A 22,505-nucleotide genomic window follows, 5' to 3' on the forward strand; every position below is an offset into this window, starting at 1 on the left:
AATTCTATGAACTTCTAAGTAATTTTAAGGAATCATCATATAAAAGGCAATTTTAAGTTTTTCATTAATTTTTGTTCTGCAAAGAGACCAATAACTAATGGCATATGCCCCCAAATGACCTGGCGTTGTGAAAAACTATTCTCCTCAGGATTGATGAATGTGTAATACATCTTCTCTCTTTCTTTTTCCAGCCAAGGACCCTTGTCATCCATTAGAGCGGTAATCAAGAGATGTAAGTTCATTTTCTTCTGCTCTGTGTTTTCCTCTGTGGTAGTTACAAATGATGGTTCAAGTTCTCAGTAAGTGGGTGTGTATGATGGATCCACAAAGGCCTAAGCAAGTATAGATTCTCTTAAGAGGTAATAATGCATTTTTGACAGCTGGTTTTTTCACCTGTCATAGGTTGATAAGCTGGTTTCTCAGAATTCTACTTTTCCCTCATAGGATCAACTAATTTAAAACAAAACCCAGAGCTGGGCATGGTGGCATGTGCCTGTAGTCTAGTAAGTGGGAGGTAGGAACTGGAGGATCCAGAGTTCATCGTCATCCTTGGAATTTGAGGGCAGCCTGGGCTACATGAGACCCTGTCTCAGAAAACCAAATGAAAATCCTAAATCTAGTAATGCAGTGACTATTAGCAGATAGAATTTTGTGTAGCAATTTTTCTAAAGTATTAGATATCTGCCTGCTGCGTTTAAAAAATAATATTAAATCCTGGGCTAGAGAAATGGCTCAGTGGTTAACATCACAGGCTATTCTTCCAGAGGATCTGGGTTCAATTCTCAGCACCCACATGGCAGCTCAGAACTGTCCGTAACTCCAGTTCCAGTGGACCAGATGCCCTTTCTGGACTAAAGGACATTAGGCATTTTCATGGTGTCCAGACATACAGGCAAGCAAAACACCCAGACACATAAAACAAAAAATAAAAAGAATATATATTAAATCCTCTCTGTTTTGATTAATTTGCTTTCTTCATGAAATTTTTTTTTTTTTGAAGGGAGGGAGGTCAAGACAGGTTTCTCTGTGTAGCCCTGGCTATCCTGGAATTCGCTCTGTAACCCAGGCTGACCTCGAACTCAGAGATCTGCCTGCCTCTGCCTCCGAGATGCTGGGATTAAAGGTGTGTGCCACCACTGTCTGGCTTCATAAAATTTTTAAAATTATAAATATAATTATATATATATTTATATGTACGTACGTACGTGTGTGTGTGTGTGTGTGTGTGTGTGTGTGTGTGTGTGTGTATGCCTGTAAAGACAGGCTCATACTTTTACCTATAAAAATAGAAGTGCCATAAGTAGAATTCTCTCCAAACTTAACATTTATATTTCGTGTCTTTACCCCTTGGATGGTGTTTTATAATTTGCTGTTGGTATAGGACTTTAACATTTTGTAAATAAAGGTTCTGAAAAGGTCTTTATTTAAACAGGACATGGATTACCTGTTACAGAAAAAGTAAAGATGTGATTTTAGATATTTTACTCAGTATCTGAGCCAAGATCACCACAGTAGAAAGAATATAGTCTATTTTTAGGAACATAACTTTTAATATATAATATGAATTTAAGGCGTCCACAGGTCATGAAGAGCATGGATTTGAACATTTACAGTGAAAACTCAACACAGTGGCAGTTCTTAAAAATATGTCGTCTGGGGGTAGAGAGAAGGTCGGTGGTTAAGAGCACTTGCTGTTCTTTCAGAGGACTGGGGTTTGGTCCCTGGCACTCACCTTGGGAGGGGAAAAAAAAAAAAAATAACAAGAAGCAGAATCTTTTGGTGTCTCTTAAAGCTCTTCCCGTTAAGGGACAGTACTGGAGGAGATGTGTGGGCATCTTCCCTCTCCTTCCCTGCGATGTGAGGACTCTGTTAGGACAGAGTTCCACTTTGTACCTAACTCCCCACAGAGTCCCCAAGGTGGAGTTTGCTTAGACTGTGCAAGGCTTAAAGAGAGGGCAGCTGAGGAGAAAGGCAGAACAAACCAAAAACAGAGTGGCCAGGGTAGCAGCAAAACCGGGAGACTGTGAGGCTGGAGGAGGAAGCTGCGAACCGATGAACACGTTACAGTGGAGCCATGAGACCGAGCAACCGTGGCCAAGGACAGGCCATTCCGTGCCACGCCTGGGAGCTCAGTGGAGACAGCAGTGACCGCAGAACATTTGAACAATGAATGGAATGAAGTTTGGGAGTCACAGGAAGAGAGGGGCTGACTTTAGAGAAGTCAGCAGAGTCCTGCAGAGAGAATCTGTTTGCAGACGGCTGAGGATGAGCGAGCTTGGGGGTGTTTGTGTCTGGCGGGGGGCAGCTGTCACCGGGGATCAACTGGGGCGTGAGAGAAGAGGAAGGTGGCGCAGCAGCCCTAGCTGAGGGACGGGGGAGATGGAGCAAAGGGAACCTGAGCTAGATCCGGGGTTCTAATGACCCAATTGTCCTTTAATTCCTCCGTGTCCCTCCCATCATAACAGCTACACAAGTGTCTGCATTTCTTCCGTTGCTAGACAAGAAGGCCAGATAGATGCAGCATTCCCATTCCTATCAACGAAATGAGGAATGATTACCACCCCCATTCCTCCTTTAGTCTGTTTAAGAACAGTTGTAGGGCTGGAGAGATGGCTCAGGGGTTAAGAGCACTGGATGCTCTTCCGGAAACACCAGGTTTGATTTCCAGAACTCACCTGGTAGCTCACAAACATCTGTGATCTAGTCCTCGGGGATCCAATACTCCTCTCTGGCCTCTGTGGGCACCAGGCATGCACAGAGTACACAGACGTACTTGCAGACAAACATCCTATAGATAGTTACTGATGGTGGGTGCTGGGAATCCAACCTGGGTCCTCTGGAAGAGCAGCCACTGCTCTTAACCATTGAGCCATCTCCCTAGCCACTAATTTAAAAAGGAAAAAAAAATTAAAGAAAAACTTGTAATTTTTTTTTTAATCTTAGCAGCTATTTAAGATGCATGATTTAGTGGGGGGGGGCGGGGGCGGCGGCGCACGCCTTTAATCCCAGCACTTGGGAGGCAGAGGCAGGCTGATCTCTGTGAGTTGAAGGGCCAGCCTGGGCTACAGAGTGAGTTCCAGGACAGCTCCAAACTACACAGAGAAACCCTGTCTCGGAAAAAAAAAAAAAAAAAAAGTATGTTTTACTACCCCAGATTCAACCATCTAACACTGACAAGAAGAGAGCCTTCGTTACTTTTTTAAGGCAATATTCTACAGCCAATTGCTTTTCAAATTCTTTAATATTGATTCAGTTCCAGTCTATGGTGGATCTTTATACATTCATTCTTATGAGTCCTAAATATTTTTTAAAGTTTTTTTTTAATGTGTGCTAATTGGATCTATATGACCTTTCATTATCTTTTTTCCCCTCTGTTTATTTTCTTTGTTTTTTTAAAGACAGAGTTTTGTTACATAGCCCAGGCTAGCCTGGAACTCATATTATACCAGGCTGGCCTTGAGCTTATAGTGATTCTCTTGCCTCTGAAGTGCTGAGATTATAGGCATGTGCCACAACTCTTGGCTGTTTCATTAGCCTTTTTAGACAAATATGTCTGTAGAATTCAAATTTAGCTGACACTATTTCCATACCATGAGTTGGGGACTGTCTCACACTTGGGAAGCAACACCTGTTTTACAGCTGCAGGGAAGCTGAATCTAGAGAGGTGAATAGTTCACAAGGTAGAGCTGAGATGGGGACTAGACTTCCGACTTGAAGTTCGCCGCTCTGCATGACCTTGATGTCAGGTCACAAGCATCCGCTCACACCCTGTCCAAAACAATGTAGCCATTGAGTTTTTTATTATTGTGACTTTTACCAATAAGGTGATTCTGTAACAAGGATATTTATAACCTAAAAATCCTTCTATCTGTTTCCTCTAATCATTTAATAGATAATTTTATATAATGTAGGATCAGAACTAACATCCCACTCACCCAGGACCACAGGAGCCAAACAATTTCGAGAAACAAACTCCTCCAACCTTGCCCACAGTCACAGCTGTGTGACCTCGGGCTGCTGACTTGAATATGCGTCTCTCTTCCTGTGGTTTAAGGAGGATCGAGAGGGTCTATCCAGGCTTATGCTCTCACTAAAACATGGAGGGTTCTGTATTGGTGGTAACATTACAAATCGACATCTCAACTTACTTCTTACCATCTGAAACTATGGTCCGTCAACTTTTCTTCTCCATTTAAGTGAGCAGATCAGGGAGAACTTGGAGATCTTCCCCACAGACAGATCTTTAGAACGGGCTCCTTGAGAATAGAGACAGTATCTCTTAGGTAAAAAGCAGCGTGGCAGGTGGTCTTGCCTCGTAGAGCATAGGCAACTGGTTCACCCTTTCCCTCCCTTTCCTCTTCTGTAACCCTTCTTTTTCTCCCTTAGCACTCATGAATAGTACACAGCACAATGCCCCGTGGAAGAGGTACGTTTATGCCAATAAGACTTTTAAGTCTTGGGGAAAGTGCCATATCTGCTGATTCCAGCTTCCGTGGTGATGGTGGGGACGTGACTGCAGCGCACTTGGGCAATTCTGACGCAATGAAATCTTCTTACCAATCAGACATCTCAAGCAGAGCTCTGACCTCCTCTCCTGTCCTAGTAGATAAACGTCCCTCAGGGTGGCTCAGCTTTGATTCGAAATCAGCTGTCGGTGGAGCCAGATGATGCTATGAGCATGTTCCAAGTCGAGATCCCTATGTGGGTTTGGGTTTTTCATGTCTTGGGGGGTTTCACCTATGCAGCCCAGTACAGGTTCAGCTGTCCCAGCTCTAAGTGTAGTCCAGATTTCATTCCTGCATTCACTGGTGGCACCCTCAGCTCTGGCAGCCATGCTCAGAGAAAAGTTGGAAGAGAAAGAAGATATAAATGCACACTTCCAATCTTCCCAAATTAGAAGCACCAGGAGGGTGTAACAGAGAGGCTGGCAGTGAAAGCCACCGTTGGAGTAGTCTGTCTCACAAATAAATGCCCTTCTGTGCGAGTCTTTACGGTAGAGTAGTTGAAGATACCACTCACTAAAGGGATCTTTGAAAATCAAGATAATGTTCCATTATATCAAAATGGATCTCCAAATGTGACCCATCTGCCACATTGTCCTATTGAATTGATTTGTTTTATAAATAAAATTCAGGAAAAATTTAAGCCATGGAGCTTTTATTTGGGTCGGGTGAGGTGAGTAAGCAGTCTCACTATGTAGCTTGGACCAGCCTGGAACTCACTATGTAGACCAGGCTAGCACTAGACTCACAGAGATCTACTTGCCTCTGCCTCAGCACTGGGACTAAAGACCTGTGCCACCATACCTGGCTGCCATGGAGAGTTTTGAGTTTGAGACTTGAGGGAAAAGTCACTGCTTCACACCCAAAAATGTGTGTTATAAAAATGGTTATGTTTTGAGTACCTTTATATTTATTATTATTTCCTTAATCAACAAAACTGCTATAAAGGTCAAAAAAGTTAGAAAACAAATTTTAAAAATGTGTTACTTCTACACTTTTTACAATAGAAATTTAAACTATTGCAATAGGGTAGTCCTGTAGATAAACTTTCAGTTTTTCTTCCCATTGTTACTTCATGTCATAATCTCAAATCCCCGCCATGTGGTTTCTTTCTAATAACTCTTTGCTGTGTTCATTCTTCACACTGTGATTTTCAGAATGACATATTTTAGATGCTATTTGAAATCTATTATTTTCTTCTGTAATACAAATATATGATTATAATTACCTTGCCATATTCAAAGATCATTTTGATTTATTTTTCTTAGCAGTATTAAAAGTAATACCTTCTATATGTGTCCTGTATAAGTTAACTTATTTCTAGTTGTGTACTCTATAGAAATCGAATCTTCACTGATTGTACTAATATGATGCTACACTAGTTTATTTTTTCTCTCATAGCTTCTCGAACCTGTATTCAGAGTGACCTTCATCGGGATAGGAGGTATGGTTACATTTATTATATTCTGATAATGTAAATTAGAGTATCTCATCAGTTGGCAGATTATTTTGCCTTCATAAGCAGTGTTGCACTGAGCTCTGCCTCAGAACACATCTCTGAATCAATCTGTAAGTTTGAGAAATGAAGGTTTTACTTTAGAGAAGTAACACAGGCCTTAAAAGAGTCTTCTATGTTTGCTGGATTCAATTTTAAGTTAATTATTAAGCAACTGTTAGATGTAAAATATTATTATTATGACTTAGAGAAATAATCTGTTCTTTATAAGTAAATGTTGCCTAGATAAGCAAACGGAGGGTAGGATAGAAAATGGGTTAGAAGGTTAAAAGAAGAGGCTGGATAGGTGTGTGGATGGATAAATGGTACAGAGGTGAACAGAAAGATTGGTGAAAGAGAAGAGAATAGAAGGATGGATGGACGGATGGTGGATGGATGGACGGATGGTGGATGGATGGACGGATGGTGGATGGATGGACGGATGGTGGATGGATGGACGGATGGTGGATGGATGGACGGATGGTGGGTGGATGGATGGATGGATGGATAGATTGGTGGGTGGATGGATGGGTGGGTGGGTGGATGGATGGGTGGATGGATGGATGGATGGATGGATGGATGGATGGATGGATGGATGGATGGGTGGATGGATGGGTGGGTGGGTGGATGGGTAGGTGGATGGATGGATGGATGGGTGGGTGGACGGATGGGTGGGTGGGTGGATGGATGGGTGGGTGGGTGGATGGGTGGATGGATGGACGGTAGACAGATAAAAAGATAGATGGATGGATAGTAGAATGAATGGAAAGTAGATAGACAAAAGAATGGACAGGCAGATAAATGAATGGATGATAGTTTTATGAGTCAACATCCCTGCTTTCAGCTTATTGAAAGCATAGTAAAGAGTAATGAAGAACAGACTGTCTGGGGCGGTGGAGAGAGGAGCCAGTCTCCTTCAGTAGCCCAGACTGGTCTGGAACTCATTCAGTAGCCCTGGGAAGCCTCAGACTTGCTGCAACCTCCCTGTCTCAGCCCTCTGGTGTCAGGATGGCAGGTGTGAGCCCTTATCCCAGGAGAAGGACTCTAGACTGAGACAGAGCCAAGTTCAAATCCCGACTTCAGTATTTTCCGACCATGTGACCTTGGACAAGCTACTGTACCCCCTTAGCTTCCATGTCTGTCTCTGTAAAATGGTGCTGGCCACACCTACCTCACAGGTTGTCATGGGGATTAATGTCTATTTATAGTGCTCAACATTAACAGGCAGCTCTTACTCAGTTAGAAAAGGCTATCAGCAGGGGTTTTAGGGAATTCAGTTCAAACTTAATTAATGATAAGGTTATCGTACTTCACAAGCTAGCAGGAGAATGTGTATGTATGCACAGTTTTGATAACATATATTCTGTTTTCATAGAGTGCTAGAGAAGACAAAATAAATACCACTATTCCTGTTTGTTAGATTAGAAACTGAAGTTCAGAGAAGTTGACTGGCTTTCCCAGGGTCACACAGCTGGAGTTTGCCAGAAAAGCAAGTTGAAAATTAAACATAAAAATGTAAATTCAGAAGCCAGCTGTAGCAGTGCACCCCTTTAATCCCAGCACTCAGGAGGCAGAGGCAGAGGCAGGGGGAATCTCTGAGTTCAAGGCCAGCCTAGTCTATAGAGTGAGTTCCAGGACAGCCAGAGTTACACAATGAGACCCTGTCTCAAAAAAAAACAAAACAAAACAAATGTGTGTGTATATATATATATATATATATATATATATATAGAGAGAGAGAGAGAGAGAGAGAGAGAGAGAGAGAGAGAGAGAGAGAGAGAACACAATGATAGGCATCACATGGTAACTTTCACTCTATATATCATCACAGAAAACCAAACAAGTCAAGGACCAGCATGCTTTTCTACCAGACGCCACACATTTTGTGCGGTCAGCTGGCCAACAGCAGAGCTGTGGAATCAAGCTGAAAGGCCTTAATTAGCCCTGTCCACTATCAACCAAAGCAGGTCTAGATGCACTGGGCCTAATTCTCTACCTTTTCAAGATCCTTGGGGATGATGGTCATTCACCCCCTCGAAGCCTGCCTGGCTAGACTGTGCAGCCGCAGCACCAGAAAGGCCCTTCTGAGGCCTCTAATGGGTCTTGATCGTTTTCTTGGGAAGTGGTTGCCGTCATGAGTCTCTGATGATGGTAGCTTGTTTCCTACCTGAGAACCTCACTGGGACTCCACCTTCCAGGCGCCCGGAGATCACCATCGTGGCCGCAGAGCCACTGAGGCCGGCTTCGTGGTTCCCAGGAGCTCCGCCACCAGGACTGGGATTCCCCTCCACCCCTGCAGCAGGCCCCTGGAGACCAAATGACTTGCTTCCTGCTGAGGTTCGTAACTAAACACCGCGGCGCCTCTTGGCATTCTCTTTTCCAGTTTAAATTCAAAGACTTTTCTTCCCAGGGAGCCTTGGCGCCCCTTGCCTGTTGCCTGCGGATGGAGGCAATTTTCTTTCTTTGCTTTCCAGCTCCCACCCTCCTATGAGCAAGTGATAAAAGAAATCAACCAGGTTCAGGTGAACACTACAAATAACAATAATGCCGCTGCCGCGCCGAGGAGCACCAGCACTTCCGCCACTCAGACCGACTTTCCGGAAGAAATAGACAGCGATCTGCCTCAAAGTAATGCAAGCAATCTGTCTTCCCTAATTCGGGCCTAGGTCTAGGGCGGGGATCAGCTGGCCCCCAGCCTTTAAAATAATTTGCAAGTCGTGCATAATTTATTGAGGCCTGCTTCCTAGCTCCGCGGTCACTGTGCTTTCTTAATTCGGGTATCGCAGTGATTGCTATGATAGAGCTTTCCTGGGAGCTGCAACCCCAATCTCTGGTCCATGTCGCAGAAACATCCTCTGTTTAACTCAGACTCTGCATTAGCATGGGTCCCCCCTGCCCCCCTTGAGGAGGGTTCTACATTTAGCAGGTCCAGCTGGTAAGATGCTAAGGGAGATTGCCCTCTGTGCTTCTTTCGGAGGATTGATTTCATCGAGGAGATAGGGGTGAGAGTGACTTGCCTTGGCAAGGAAAGCATTAAAGTTGTTGGGAGTTTCGACCACCAGATAGAAACGGTTCGGGTGATGTCTAATGAGAACCAGGAATCTAATGGTGTTTTCAATGACTGTGTTATGTAAACAAATGCAAGTTGTATAACCCTGTAAACTGACCACACATAGTCCCCCGGTGGTTTTACAATTACCAAATCTCTTGGTAGCCTCTATGTATATTTTTAAAATCTATGTATCCTCCGCTACGTTTTTTACTTTCAAATGATAACACCGTAACTTTGCTCTCTTCCTTTGGTCCTGCCAGCTCTGCAGGCGCCTCTCAAGCCTCTTCAGGCGTCTCCAGCAGCCTCAGCTGGTGATCTCCCACCCAGTGTGGCACCTTTAATAGTCTTTGATATTTCTGAAGAGCAAAATTGTCCTGAAAACCCCAGCGCTACAAGATGTCCAGTGCCAAGACCAAGATCAAAAAACAACCTCAGACCAGTAGCTAGAGATACTAACAGTGAAGAAGAGAAAGGTAGCCGGAAAAGCCCAGCGGGCCTCAGAGAAGACTGGCCACCCCCGTGTCTGCTGGACAGCACCTGCAACTTAGATAGCCAGGCCGTGATGAACATTATGAACACAGAACAAAGCCAAAATACTATCGTTTCCAGGATCAAAGCATTTGAGGGTCAGACTAACACGGAAATCTCAGAACCGCCCAAGAAACCGGAGATCATTCCCCGCACAGTTCCCCCGAAGCCTGCTGTTTCCTCAGGGAAACCCTTGGTGGCACCCAGGCCAGCTGCTAACAGGGCTTCTGGACAGCGGGACTCTTGGGCCGGAAACAGGCTCAAGGTTACTTCCAGAGAAGGGCTCCCCCCATCCTCATCGCCACAAGACGCCGGAAGCATCCCAGTAACCAAACCTGAATTGCCAAAGAAACCAACTCCTGGCCTTACACGCAGCGTGAACCATGAGATTTCAGGAGGAAGGCCCATGGCCGAGAGCCCTGATGCGGGGAAGAAAGTCCCAACTCCAGCGCCCCGGCCTTTGCCGCCGAAGAAATCAGCCTCCCCAGATGCCTCAACTTACACTTCAGTTCCACCAAAACTGGTTCCGGTCCCTCCCCGCCTCTCAGTAGCATCACAAGCCAAAGCGTTCAGGTCACCGGGAGAAGGGCCTCCAGCCAACCCTCCAGTTCCAGCTCTACAGAGCAAGACCCTGGGGGACATCGACCTCATCAGCTTTGACGATGACGTTTTGCCCACCTCAGGGAGCCCAGCCGAAGAACACCTCGGTTCTGAGACGGTTCTAGGTGAGCAAACTCTGAAGTGGAGGGGAACCTGGGCTCATCAGGGTGTCGACAGTGTCGCTGTTGTGGTTTTCAGTACATACGCGTATATGGAGGTGTGTGTATGTTTCAGGATAGTATCGCAGAAATAAGAGACATACATGCAGTGCTTACGTAGACGGAAGAAAGGGAGAGCATGAGGTGGGAGATGGAGACAGGAGTGAAAGGAGAGACACTAGAATGCACTGATTTTTTTTTTTTTTTTTTTTTTTTGGTTTTTCGAGACAGGGTTTCTCTGTGTAGCTTTGCGCCTTTCCTGGAACTTACTTGGTAGCCCAGGCTGGCCTCGAACTCACAGAGATCCGCCTGGCTCTGCCTCCCGAGTGCTGGGATTAAAGGCATGCGCCACCGCTGCCACCACCACCGGCTCTGACTTTTATTGTATGGGGCTGGGGGTCAGTTTGTTGTGGGGCTGGCTTCCCTAATTACCAGTTTGAAGTCCAGGCCTCACATTGAAGGGTCTGGGGACTTAGCAGTAGGAGAAGGAGATGGAAGCTTCTCACAGACAGAGAATAATGTGGTGACCCCACAAGGGTTCTCATGGAGAGCCAAAGGGCCCGCCCAGGAGGGGTCCTGCAAGAGTGATGTGCTAAGCTAGGACCCAAGTGCTGCAAGGTTCTTTCCCATAATCCTCACAGTATATCTTGGCAATGCCAATTTCTGTAAATAAGACTCAACAATTGTCAGTGTGCTGCCAAGATCAGGATAATTAAATTTCCCAGAGGCCAAGAGAATGTTTTCTTTCCTCGCACTGTTGAGATAGCAAAGCTTATCTCTCGGTGATGTACAGCTTATCTTTGATCTGTCAAACTAAGCTGATCCGAAGATCACTGATAAAATTCCCTTTACTATTATTTGCTTATTTGGATGACATTTGTGGGCATACAGACTTAATAGTATTTTCCAGATTTTTAACTGTTCTCTTATAAATATTAAGCATGCCTCAGAATGGTGTAGAACACACGATTTCAAAGCCAAAGTCTGGCCAAGCAAGATAGCTAGATGTAGGCACAGTACTAGGGAGGCTGAGTTAGGAAGGTCACAAGTTCAAGGACAACCTGGGCTACATTTGAGACTTGTCTCAAACAGACAAAAAAATCTTGCCTACTATGTACATGGTAGCAGACATATTTGTTAAATATTTAATGCACACAACAGTATAACTGGCCATGGCAAATAAAGCAAAAAGATATGTCTCATATCTATCAAAAGCAGAAAGAAAACATTAGACTATATTAAGTGTCTGCTGATGGTCCTAACACTGTGATGGATACTATTTTTATTTAATGCATACAACTCAAACATAATTTGATTTAATACAGAAACAGTAAGGCATCATTGGCCTCACTTTGCAGATGAAGTAAACAGACTGAGAGACTATCAGTGCCTCATGTCATAAAACTGTTTTTCCAGCCAAGGCTCCAGGGTGTGTGTGTGTGTGTGTGTGTGTGTGTCTGTGTGTCTGTGTGTGTGTGTCCATTTTGATTTGTGTATCATTGGGGGTTAAACCCAAGGCTTCATTCATCATGTCGCCCACTGATCTGCATCCCCAGCCCCCAAACAGTCTTTTTATTCTGTCTTGTTTATTTTTTACATTACATTTGCTACCCACCATTTTCAGGACTCCCCGGACAAAGCAAAACCTCAGAGACCTTTTTATGGTTGTTGCTAATATCATTTTCTTAGCTAAACCTTTTGATGTTACAAGGGTCAGAGAAGGTCAGAGGTGGGGAAGCCATACAAACCAAACAGATGTTGCCTTTTTAGAACCTGCTAGGTGCTGTGGGGTGGAAACTTGGTGAAAGCACTGAGCATGTCTTCCGTATCATAAAGCAGATACAGACAGGCTGCTTCACACAGGAAGCTGAACAGCCGACATTCGATGTGGCTGCAGATTCATACTTCACACTCAGCCTTTTTTTTTTTTTCCCCTGTCTTGGTTTCTTCCACTTCATTGCACAACATTTGATTATCAGGGCCGTCTTTTGGCAAAATGTATAATTTGTATGCCCCCCTGACTTGAACCATTGCTCGTGACTGTGAGGTCCTAGGGAGCCCAGTGTTTATCTTGTAAACCACCCCCCACCCTGTATTTTTCACTTCACTGGGTGACAACCTCACATGCACAGCCTTCCCTAGAGACAGAAGCCATCCCTGAATCTCCTCACTGTGTCACAGAGTGTCTAGCTGTTTGGATTTGGAGGAGAGCAGGCTCTCACACAATTGCTCTGTGACTTTAACACTTCCCTTCACCTCCAAGGGCCTGTTTCCTCCTGTATAAAATACCATCGTAATGCCGCCTCCTGGAGGATGTGACCAGGGCTGACGTGGTTGTGGAGGAAAGCCTTACCACCGCTGAAGACTGGCTGTAATGATTCCTTTCAGTTTCACATCTATTAAAGTCACCGTCACCTGCTGGCTTTACTTATGACCCATCCTCAGGACGGCCTCCTTGCTCCCCCGTCCCTGTGTGCCGCCCATCCTCAGGACGGCCTCTTTGCTCCTGTCCCTGTGTGTCACCCATCCTCAGGACGGCCTCCTTGCTCCCGTCCCTGTGTGCCGCCCATCCTCAGGACGGCCTCCTTGCTCCTGTCCCTGTGTGCCGCCCCACTTTCCGCCTCTGTGCCAAGATTACTGCTGCTTCCTTCTGAACTGGCTCACTCTAGCTTTTCATCATCTTCTGAACTATGGCTGCCGCCCCAGGGATTTTTCCAGAGTGCACACTGGTCTTGTGGCTCCCCATCCTTGTTACCCTCCAGAGGCCTTCAGGGTCACCTCAAGCCCCCGTCCCACTCCTGGGACTGATGAATTTCTTGTTTGGTTTTTGACTGGGGATTCTGTGAGACTTTCCTGGTACTTCCGTGGCATTGTCATTATACATAAAAGTTGATGGCCTCTCTGAACCCTTGCCTAATTGGTCCCGGCATCAGCCAGGAACTGGGGGGGAGGAACGCAGAAGAAGACTCAGAAATATGTCTTTGCTTCTCTTTGTCTTCCCTCAAAAATAATGAAAAACTAATAAAAGTGTTCACAAAATGAAGTTGCCATATTAATCTCAGGAAATAGAGATCAGAAAATACTGACACTATGGAAACATTGTAAAGATTAGAAAAAATTATTAAAGGAAAACTCATAAAACAGACAATTTAATATTGGATTCATTTCTTAGGTAGAATGCCTTCCAGGTTAATGTAATAAAGCCGAGAAGTATTAGCGATTCCACTCCACACCCTTACAAATCATACCCAGTTGTCAAAAAAAAAGGCGGAATGCGTCTACTGTCGGCTCCATTGCACAGACCGGAATAATAGTTTAGCCGCCCATCTCTGCTATTAACAGAACTCCAGGGAGAGGAATGACGGGGAGCAAGGGGAACTAATTGCAGTGACAAGCATATTATTACAGACAGGTAATGGCCGGAAGACTGCTTTATCATCAGGGCTTTTACCGGCCCAGTAATGAAGACCGTGCATAGGTGGACAGGGGCCTGCTTGTTTGGCGACACGTGGAGAATAATTGGTGTTGATCTGAGGGACTAAAAGGAAGAACACAGAAAAATGCCATTGACGACGTCCCTAGATGTGGACGGCACGTTTGTCTTGCGATGTGTGAGCAGTCGCTGACAGAATTCTCGCCATGAGGTGGTTAACCACTGGTAGATCACAGGATTCTGAGGACCTGATGCAGACTGTGAATCTTTTGTCTCCTTTCAAAAGATGTCCGGTAGTTTGTGTACAGACAGTTTGAGGTACAACATTCAGCATGTCAAGACCTCTCCTGGGCTCTAGATTAAGAACTTGTTCTAGGCCAAGTCGTGGTGACACACACCTTTAATCCCAGCACTCGGGAGGCAGAGGCAGGTGGATCTCTGTGAGTTTGAGGCCAACCTGGTCACAGAGTGAGTTCCAGGACAGGGTCCAAAGCTACACAGAAAAACCTTGTCTCAAGCAAAAAAAAAAAAAAAAAAAAAAACCAAAACACTGTTGTAAAGAACATTGGAAATAATGCATGCATATAAGTCTTAGTTACTTTTTAGTTGCTGTGACAAAACATTATGACCAAAGCAACTCATAGAAGAAAGATGTAACACAAATTCTAAATGGCCTTTTAATAATAATAAAAAAAAAAACTGGAGCCAGATATTGGGGTGAAAGCTGAAAGATCAGATAGACAAAGGAACAAGCCACCTCTTACCTCTAAGACTCCTCAGCCTGAAGAAGCTTTCCTCAGCTGAAAGACTTTAGTTCCTGTCTCCTCACGCCTTATATACCTTTCTCCACCCAGCCATTAAAGGCATGTGTGCTTCCCAAGTACTGAGATTAAAGTTGTATGCCACCACTACCTGGCTCTGTTTCTCTCCTAGACCGAGTCAATCTCATGTAGTCCAGGGTGGCTTTGAACTCACAGAGATCCAGACGGATCTCTGCCTCCCAAATGCTAGGGTTAAAAGTGTGTGCCGCCACTGCCTGGCTTCTATGTTTAATCTAGTGGCTTGTTCTGTTCTCAGATCTTCAGGCATATTTTATTTGGGTACACAATATATCACCACAGAAAGAGTTTATTTAGTTCTTATGGTTTTAGAGGGTTAGGTTCTGTGACCACCTATTGTTGATGTTTGGTTTTTTCGAGAGAGGGTTTCTCAGTGTAGTCCTGGCTGTCCTGGATCTCACTCTGTAGACCAGGCTGGCCTCGAACTCAGAGTTCTGTCTGCCTCTGTCTCCTGAGTGCTGGGATTAAAGGCGCATGCAACACCATGCCTGGCTACAAAGCAATGAGATTTATTGACAATATCTCTTCAGATTAATAGTCCAATCCAACCTATTGTTTCCTTATACCTAATATCTCCACCTTTAAAACTATAGCCATTTTCCAAACCACTGAAAAAAAGTACTTAAAAAAAATTTTTTTAAAGCTCATTCTTACAGTATACTATTTTAAATGTTTGTCAGCAATTTTTTTTCTCAATAATAAAATGAAAGGAATTTGGAGTTAACTCAGGGACCCGGTTGGGAGTCGGGTTGTTTCTCTGATATTTTGCTTTTGTTTTATTTCTTTAAAAAAACAAAAACCTATAATGTATCCTCCCATAAACAGTTACTTTCAGTGTTTTATGGAGTAAATTTCTAAAAATGAGGCCCAAACTGTAGATCTTTGAACAGAGGCCAGCGATGTGGCCGCCTTCCAGGCCGTGTCTGCAACCCCCAAACACAAAGGGACATGCCATGCTTGCTTTGTAGGTTGCCCACATTCGGGGGGAGGGGAAAGTAAGCTTCAGCAATTGGGGGTGTGCCTCGTTTGGAGGGAACTTGCCCAGTGTGCACAGAGCCCTGGGTTCCGCCGTCATCGAGATGAAGACAGGCCTCGGGTCCTCCTTTCTTCGCCTCGATTGGTGTGCTGCCGTTGGTCCGCTCTGACGGTGGTCAGTCACATGGAGCTCAGCCCAGCACCACATGCCGATGGCCTCGTGACTCAGTAAGCACAGCCGGGCCCATCAGCACACCGTGCCTGCCAGTCTGCCGTGGTGGTACGCTGCTTTTCACCAAGGCATGCCTGCCAGAAGAGTTACACGTCACCCAATCAGTTGTGGTTTTTTTTTTTTTTAAGAGCAGCTTGTGACATGAAAACTAAGAAGGAATAGAGTGGAAGCTAGGACACTTCAAACTCTTTACAAGTACACTGTGAATAGCTGCTTGTGTTTACAGCCTTCATCCTAAGACAGTGTGACTGACCCTTGGACAGGATTGTGCAGATCTGCCCTCTATGGAGTACAGGACTTAGGGCACAGTTTCCTGAGGCTAGCCCCTCCAGCAAGCTGGGTTTGAGTGTTCCTGTGCCAGCCTCTCCACAGTACCTGTTGACCTCCTTCCTCTGTCCACCCACACACCCTGTCCGATGTCACGCACACGCCTCCCTACTCTGGAATGTGAAAATGTATAGGCAGTTTATTGTCCCGGAACCCAATTTCAGGCATTTCACTGTCAACATTTTCTTCTCCTCCCTCCAAACTCACCCAGCGATCGCCGTCAGCCAGAAACAACTCCGATAGGGTTGGTCACACAGAACATTTGCCAGCCTCGATCCTTTGCTAAACTCGCTGGTCCTTTTGCCAGAAAAAAAAAAAAAAAAAAAAGAGCCCTGAGAGATACTGCAAACTGGGGTGTGACAGCTGAGGTTCTGGGTGAGGGCGGAGGATGGTTAGAAGGCAAGGTCAGGCTTCTGCAGCTTGTAGGGGATAGGGAAGGCTGATAGTTCTGGCTTCCGGCAGGCCGAGGAGGTGGCACAGAGCCGCGGCGGGGAAGAAGTAACAGAAAAGGGAGATGCTGCAGATCATATCGTTTTATTTGTGTTGTTCTGTTTATGTTCAGGTCTTCCGTCTTTCTTTTTTAAATTATTTTTATGATGTGTGTGTCTGTGTGTGTTGTGTGTCTATGTGTTGTGTGTATCTGTGTGTTGTGTCTGTGTGTGTTGTGTGTCTGTGAGTCTGTGTCTATGTGACTATACCTGTATATGGTGTGTGTGTGTGGTGTGTGCGTGTGTGTGGTGTGTTGTGTGTGTCTGTGTATGTTGTGTGTAGCTGTGTGTTGTGTGTGTATGTGTCTGTGAGTCTGTTTCTGTGTGTGTGTATGTGTGTGTATATCTGTGTTGTGTGTGTGTGTATATCTCTGTGTGTGTGTGTATATCTCTGTGTGTGTGTCTGTGTCTGTGTGTTACACACACCCGTGTGCATGCAGAGTCCAGAGGCTGACATCGACTGCCTTCCTCTGTTACTCTCTCCCTTTTCTTACACAGGGTCTCACTGAGCCTGGCGCCCCCTTTCCTGCTCTACTGGCTTGCAAGCCAACCCTAGGGACCCTCGTGTCTCTGCTCCCTCAGTGCACCAAGCTTTTCACAGGGACTCTGGGGACTGCACCAGGGCCTCACGCTTGCACCACAGGCCTTTTCCCACCTGACCTGCCTCCCAAGCCTTGGGGTTCCCATCTCTCCAACAATATGTATAGGAGCTGGGGAGATGGAGTGTGTGAGTGGGTGTGAGTGCCTTCTGCACAAACACGAGGCCTGAGTGTGGATCCCCAGCACCCACACAAAGTCCAGGTGTGGGCGTGTGCATCTGCAACCCCAGCACAAAGTGGGGCAAAGATAAGCAGACCACTGGAGCTTGCTGGCCAGTCAGCCTAGCCGAAAGGCAGCAAACTTCAGGTTCAGTACAATAGCCTGCCTCAAGGGGCAAGAATGATACAGCGGGACACCTGGCATTCTCTTCTGGCCTCTGTACTTGTATGTACATGCATGTGAACTAGCACACACACACATATGCATGCACCTACAAACTTTTTTTAAAGATTTATTTATATTGGGGGGGTGGTGCCTCCATGCATATTTATGTACCACACGTGTGCCTGGTACCCACGGAGGCCAGAAGAGGCGGTGGATCCCCTGGAACTACAAGCCTAATGTGGGTGCTGAGAACCGAACTTGGGTCCTCCGCAAGAGCAGCAAGTACTCTTAACCTCTGAGCCATCTCTCCAGACCCACATACCAACATTTTTATAGACATAATTTCTAAAATAATGAAAAGAGCATTTACATTAAAGTTCATTCCTTTCCATTAAAAAAAAAAAGGTTTATAGTTATGTTTTCATTTAAAATACTTACCTTAGGCATATCTGATTCACTTAAATTAGTGAAGATGGAGAAATGCTAAATCATGTATCTTTGCCCCAAAGTTAAATATTAGAAGGAAGATATTTTATTTCTGGAATAAAGCCCTTTTTACTTCCACGTTATGGAAGTAAAGCCTCACTAAGTTAACTCTAAGCAGCTGGGCCCCTTCCTCACGTCAGGCCATGCGCAGAGGAGGCTGGGGCCTCTGGTGAGCGAATGTCGCAGCCCTGCACAGGGATGTGAGGAGAGCCCTCCCGGGGCCTGGGATGTGCTGCTGTGTGGAAAGACTGCCTGTTGCAGTTGCCCCTCATTTGTAGGCAGACATTTATGAAATGATTGCACTCCCCTGAAAGCCAGCTTCTACATAATTCAGGATTGTCCTGGATCTCTCTCATCAGAGAGGAAGAAAAGCCATATGAATTATTTACAGGGTACTAAATTATTTCCTTTTATGAGCTCCAACTTTGTTTTTGTCTCTGCAAACTGAGATTTTGTTTATCCATGAATAGTTTTCCCTGGGGCATGAAAAATATGACTCTTCAATTATGAATGAGGCTTTTTTGTGTGAGTCCGTGTTAACTAAAACATGTAAAATAAACTATGTTTTTCATTAGATCCTTTTCAGCTCCCCGCAAAAACAGAACCAACAAAAGAGAAAGCCGTTCCACCGGCACCCACCAGGAAGCCTACAGTAATTCGAATCCCAGCCAAACCAGAAAAATGTAAGCTCTTCTCTGTCTTCCTAACTTACTCCTCCAAGAGCCTAGGAGGAATCCGAATGAACTTATCAATGTCTGCTTTTGAAATTGTGTATCACCTGCCGTTTGTTACTCCGTCACGGACATCCGGAGCAAGGTGTTCTCTCGCGGTTCTTTGGAGAGTTCTCAACCGTAAATTTGTATTCTGTTTTTCTTGAAGGTTGATTTTAGACAAAGAGCACAGGAGACCGTGGCTCTGAGAACAGGCGGAGTATTCCGTATCTCCAGTGCCTCTGGTAAAGACAGGCAGGAAAGCGTTGAAACAAAAGCAAATGAGATTACATATGTCTGTGATGGGTCTATTGTCCAGTCAGCGCAATCTTCATACGGCGATGCGTGCATTGTGCAAAGAGCTGTACCCAAAGGCCTTAGGAACATGTAACAGTTACACTTCTTAGGAGGACTACGTTGCAAAATAAATATCATTTTTTAAAAAGATTTATTTATTTATTATGTATACAGAAGAGGGTGCCAGATATCATTACAGATGGTTGTGAGCCACCATGTGGGTGCTGGGAATTGAACTCAGGACCTCTGGAAGAGCAGCTCTTAACCCCTGAGCCATCTCTCCAGCCCTAAATATCATTTTTAAATTGGTATAACACTAGATTTTTTTTGTGTGCTTCCTTAGTTGATTTTTTTTTTTTTTTTTTTTTTTTTTTTTGGTCATACAGTAAGTGAAATTTTGTATCTACTTCAAGAAGAAATTTGATGTTTAGGGTTGGGGATGTGATTCTCTTGGTAGAGTGCTTGCTTGGCATGCCAGAAGCCCTGGGTTCAGTTCCTGGAAGTGTATAAAACATCTGTAATCCTAGCACTGAGAAGGTGAAGGCAAGGGGATCGGGAGTTCAAGGTCATCTTTGGCTACACAGTGAGTTTGAGGCCGGCCTGAGCTATAGGAGACACCAAGAAAAAAAAAGAAAGAAAGAAAAATCTGTGGGTTCTAGAGCTGTAGGTTCTAGAGCAGTCCCGGGTATTGCTCAGAATCCTCACTCAGCTTTCCAGGAGCCTCTGGTCTCCTTCCTGCCTGCAGCGCTTCTGCATGACCCCTAGGTACTGATTCCTCCTAACACAGGCATGTGGGGTACAGTGTGTCCAAGGCTGCAGCACCCCGAGAGTGTACGGGGGCATACACTTGAAGTTAGGGGACTGGCTTTTCTCTAAAATACTATGGAGAAGCATCATGTCGGTTTTGATCTCTTGGTGATTTTGTTATTAACCAATAGCACTCAGCCAGGAGCAAGAAGTTGAACTGAGTCGCTGTGAAAAATGAGGAGAAAGTCAAGGCTCTGAAGTCCAGCAGCTCTTGCTTCTTTGAAGGTTATATCATTGTGCTGATTAAGGAAAGGGTGGCATAATCACTCTTGTGTGTGATATAGTCAGAAAGGAGTAAAATTATAGCTCATTGGTTTATTTGCCTGTTTGCTGTTACCTTATAATTGTATTCTGATTTAACAGGCAATGGTAAAATATAAAGGTTATGAATATGATAGGGATCTCATGTGGGTTCTAGGTTGAACTTTTTTTTTGCCTTTCTAAGGATGGAATCCAGCCCTCTCTCGAGGTTTACACTGAGCTCTACTTTCCAATGCCCATGCCCCCAAGACCACCTCCAGGTCAGATGAGTCATTAGGACTCCTCACAGGACGCAGTAGTCATGGTTATGGTTTATTACTGCAGAAGTAAATGAGACAGAATCCACCCAGAGGAAAGGCATATGAGGTACGATGTGACAGAAACCAGCATAAGCTTCCAGGAATCTTCTAGTGAAGTCACACCACACAGGCATCCTCCAGTCGCCCTACAATGAGTTCAGACCACACACAGAATGTTGTTAAGTAGGGAAGCTTCCTGAGATGCTGATGCTCTGTCCACTCCTCTGACTGAGGCTGGTTACATAGCCTCCGTTAGAAACTGACGGATTCTAAAATTCCAGATGTCTGGAAGGAAAGTGCCGAATGTGAGCCAAATTCTTGTGATTTCTTAGTTCTAAGGATGGTCCCACTTGAAGCCCTGTACTCGGGAGGCAGAGGCAGGCGGATCTCTGTGAGTTTGAGGCCAGCCTGGTCTACAGAGTGAGTTCCAGGACAGCCAGGGCTGTTATACAAAGAAACCCTGGGTGGGGGGGGGCGGGGTTGGGTTGGTCCCATCTTACAGTCCAAGCTCTGAGTGCCAGCTAACAGCAGAGTCCGTGAGCAGGCATTCCTAAGGGTGGGCAGTGGCAGGTCTACTGTTTACTTCTCTTAAATTGGGTTAATAACTCTCATGCAAGGATAAGCTAAGAAACCATCTTAAATTATCTTCTAAACAAAGCCCCCAGGAACTGTTAAGAAGGTGAATCTGCCCTGCTGGGTGTACAAGAATTAACTTGCCAAAATAGCTTCCAAGTTAGTTCCAGCACAAATCAATGCCCCGGAATTCTATTAGTACAAATTTTTTAAAATGTTAGTGTGTTTTTTAGTGGATGTTTTCCAGCGTATATGTCTGTGTACCGTGGGCATGCAGTACTTGAGGAGATCAGAACAAGATGTCCGGTCCCCTGGAACTGGAGTGAGGGATGACTGTGAGCTGCCATGTGGGTGCTGGGAATCGGACCTGGGTCTTCTGGAAGATCACTGAGCCAATCTCCAGCCCCTGTTGGTACAATTTTAACCAATGTATATATGTACAGTACAGAAGAGAGACCATGATTTCTGGTGTCTAAAGAATTAGAATTTGGAATGGGAAGAAATGAACAGCTTTGTGGTACAAGGCCCTTTATAGTCTTGGACCCTGTCAGCTCCTTCCCCTGGAACCTGTTTCTCCTAAGATATCCTCCCCAGGGTATACATGTTCCTTCAGGCCTTTGCCACCTTTACTGGTGGATTCAAATTGGAACTGTATCTCTGAAGCCATCACTCCCATGCCAGATTCTCCCTGTGCCCTTCCTGCAAGGAAGCGTCCAGCTCACTTGCTTAGGGCTACAGTAAACTCTTAAGTAACATGGTTCATTTCTTGTGAGGATGAGGATCTGCCACAGAGGGAGGCCTGCAGAAGGTGACTGATGTGGATGATCCTGTGTGTCTTGATTCCCAGAGCAGCCCAGACTCTCACCACAAACACTTGCCCATCTTAAATCACTGTTTTCCTTTTGAGAATGTTTTCCTGTCTATGGATAAAACAGGAACCTGACATCCTCTTGGTAGCGGTTTTTTCATTGGAGCTGGAAACCTGAACAAATGAGAATCCCCATATACTTTTAGTGGCTACACCAGACAGTGTAAAGATGACTTTAGCCTCCTACGCTATGTTTCAGCCATCCCCTCATGAGGTATTCCTCCACACACATTTTAATTATCAGGCAATAATTAAATCTAATCATCTCTATTTTCTCTCTTTAAAGTAAGTTGGGAGTAAGTATTACTGAGCTAAATGTATGGTTTGAATTTAAAGGTATTGTTTCTGTAATTGAGGCTAATTATGGTCATTAACCTGAATTATCAGAAGCATTTAATTATTTGTGGATGGGGGAAGGTTGGGTACTCCACCTACTAAGGACCATGTCTTACTAGAATGAGCACAGGCTTTGGGTTCAAATGAACAAACCTGACAATTACTGACATTAATAAATTAAATAGCTCACCTACAGTTTTCTTAATTTCAGCTTCTGTAAAATATTGTCTAATATGATGCCCTGTGCTAATGCTATATCTGTGCTAGCCACCATGGTAGCCTCTATGCCCCAGTGGGTGCTGGGTGCTGGAAATG

The 22,505-nt window shown here is 44.9% G+C and overlaps 1 protein-coding gene across 2 annotated transcripts in view; it reads left to right on the plus strand.

Moving 5' to 3' along the window:
* The window catches only part of Sh3d19 (SH3 domain containing 19), a 169,375-nt gene that overhangs the window by 117,146 nt on the left and 29,724 nt on the right, over positions 1–22,505 (plus strand). The window contains exons 2-8 of one of the 2 annotated variants that reach the window (XM_028858694.2): positions 192–232; positions 4,387–4,426; positions 5,904–5,946; positions 8,196–8,334; positions 8,472–8,625; positions 9,310–10,302; positions 18,615–18,722. In XM_028858694.2, coding sequence (XP_028714527.1) covers positions 4,411–4,426; positions 5,904–5,946; positions 8,196–8,334; positions 8,472–8,625; positions 9,310–10,302; positions 18,615–18,722 — 1,453 coding nt within the window. In that variant the 5' untranslated portion in view covers positions 192–232; positions 4,387–4,410. The remainder of the gene's footprint in view (positions 1–191; positions 233–4,386; positions 4,427–5,903; positions 5,947–8,195; positions 8,335–8,471; positions 8,626–9,309; positions 10,303–18,614; positions 18,723–22,505) is intronic. The other variant, XM_037206704.1, reaches the window with a different exon arrangement.

The sequence above is a fragment of the Peromyscus leucopus genome, chromosome 6 (genome assembly GCF_004664715.2).
Source record: "Peromyscus leucopus breed LL Stock chromosome 6, UCI_PerLeu_2.1, whole genome shotgun sequence".
Taxonomy (NCBI): Eukaryota; Metazoa; Chordata; class Mammalia; order Rodentia; family Cricetidae; genus Peromyscus; species Peromyscus leucopus.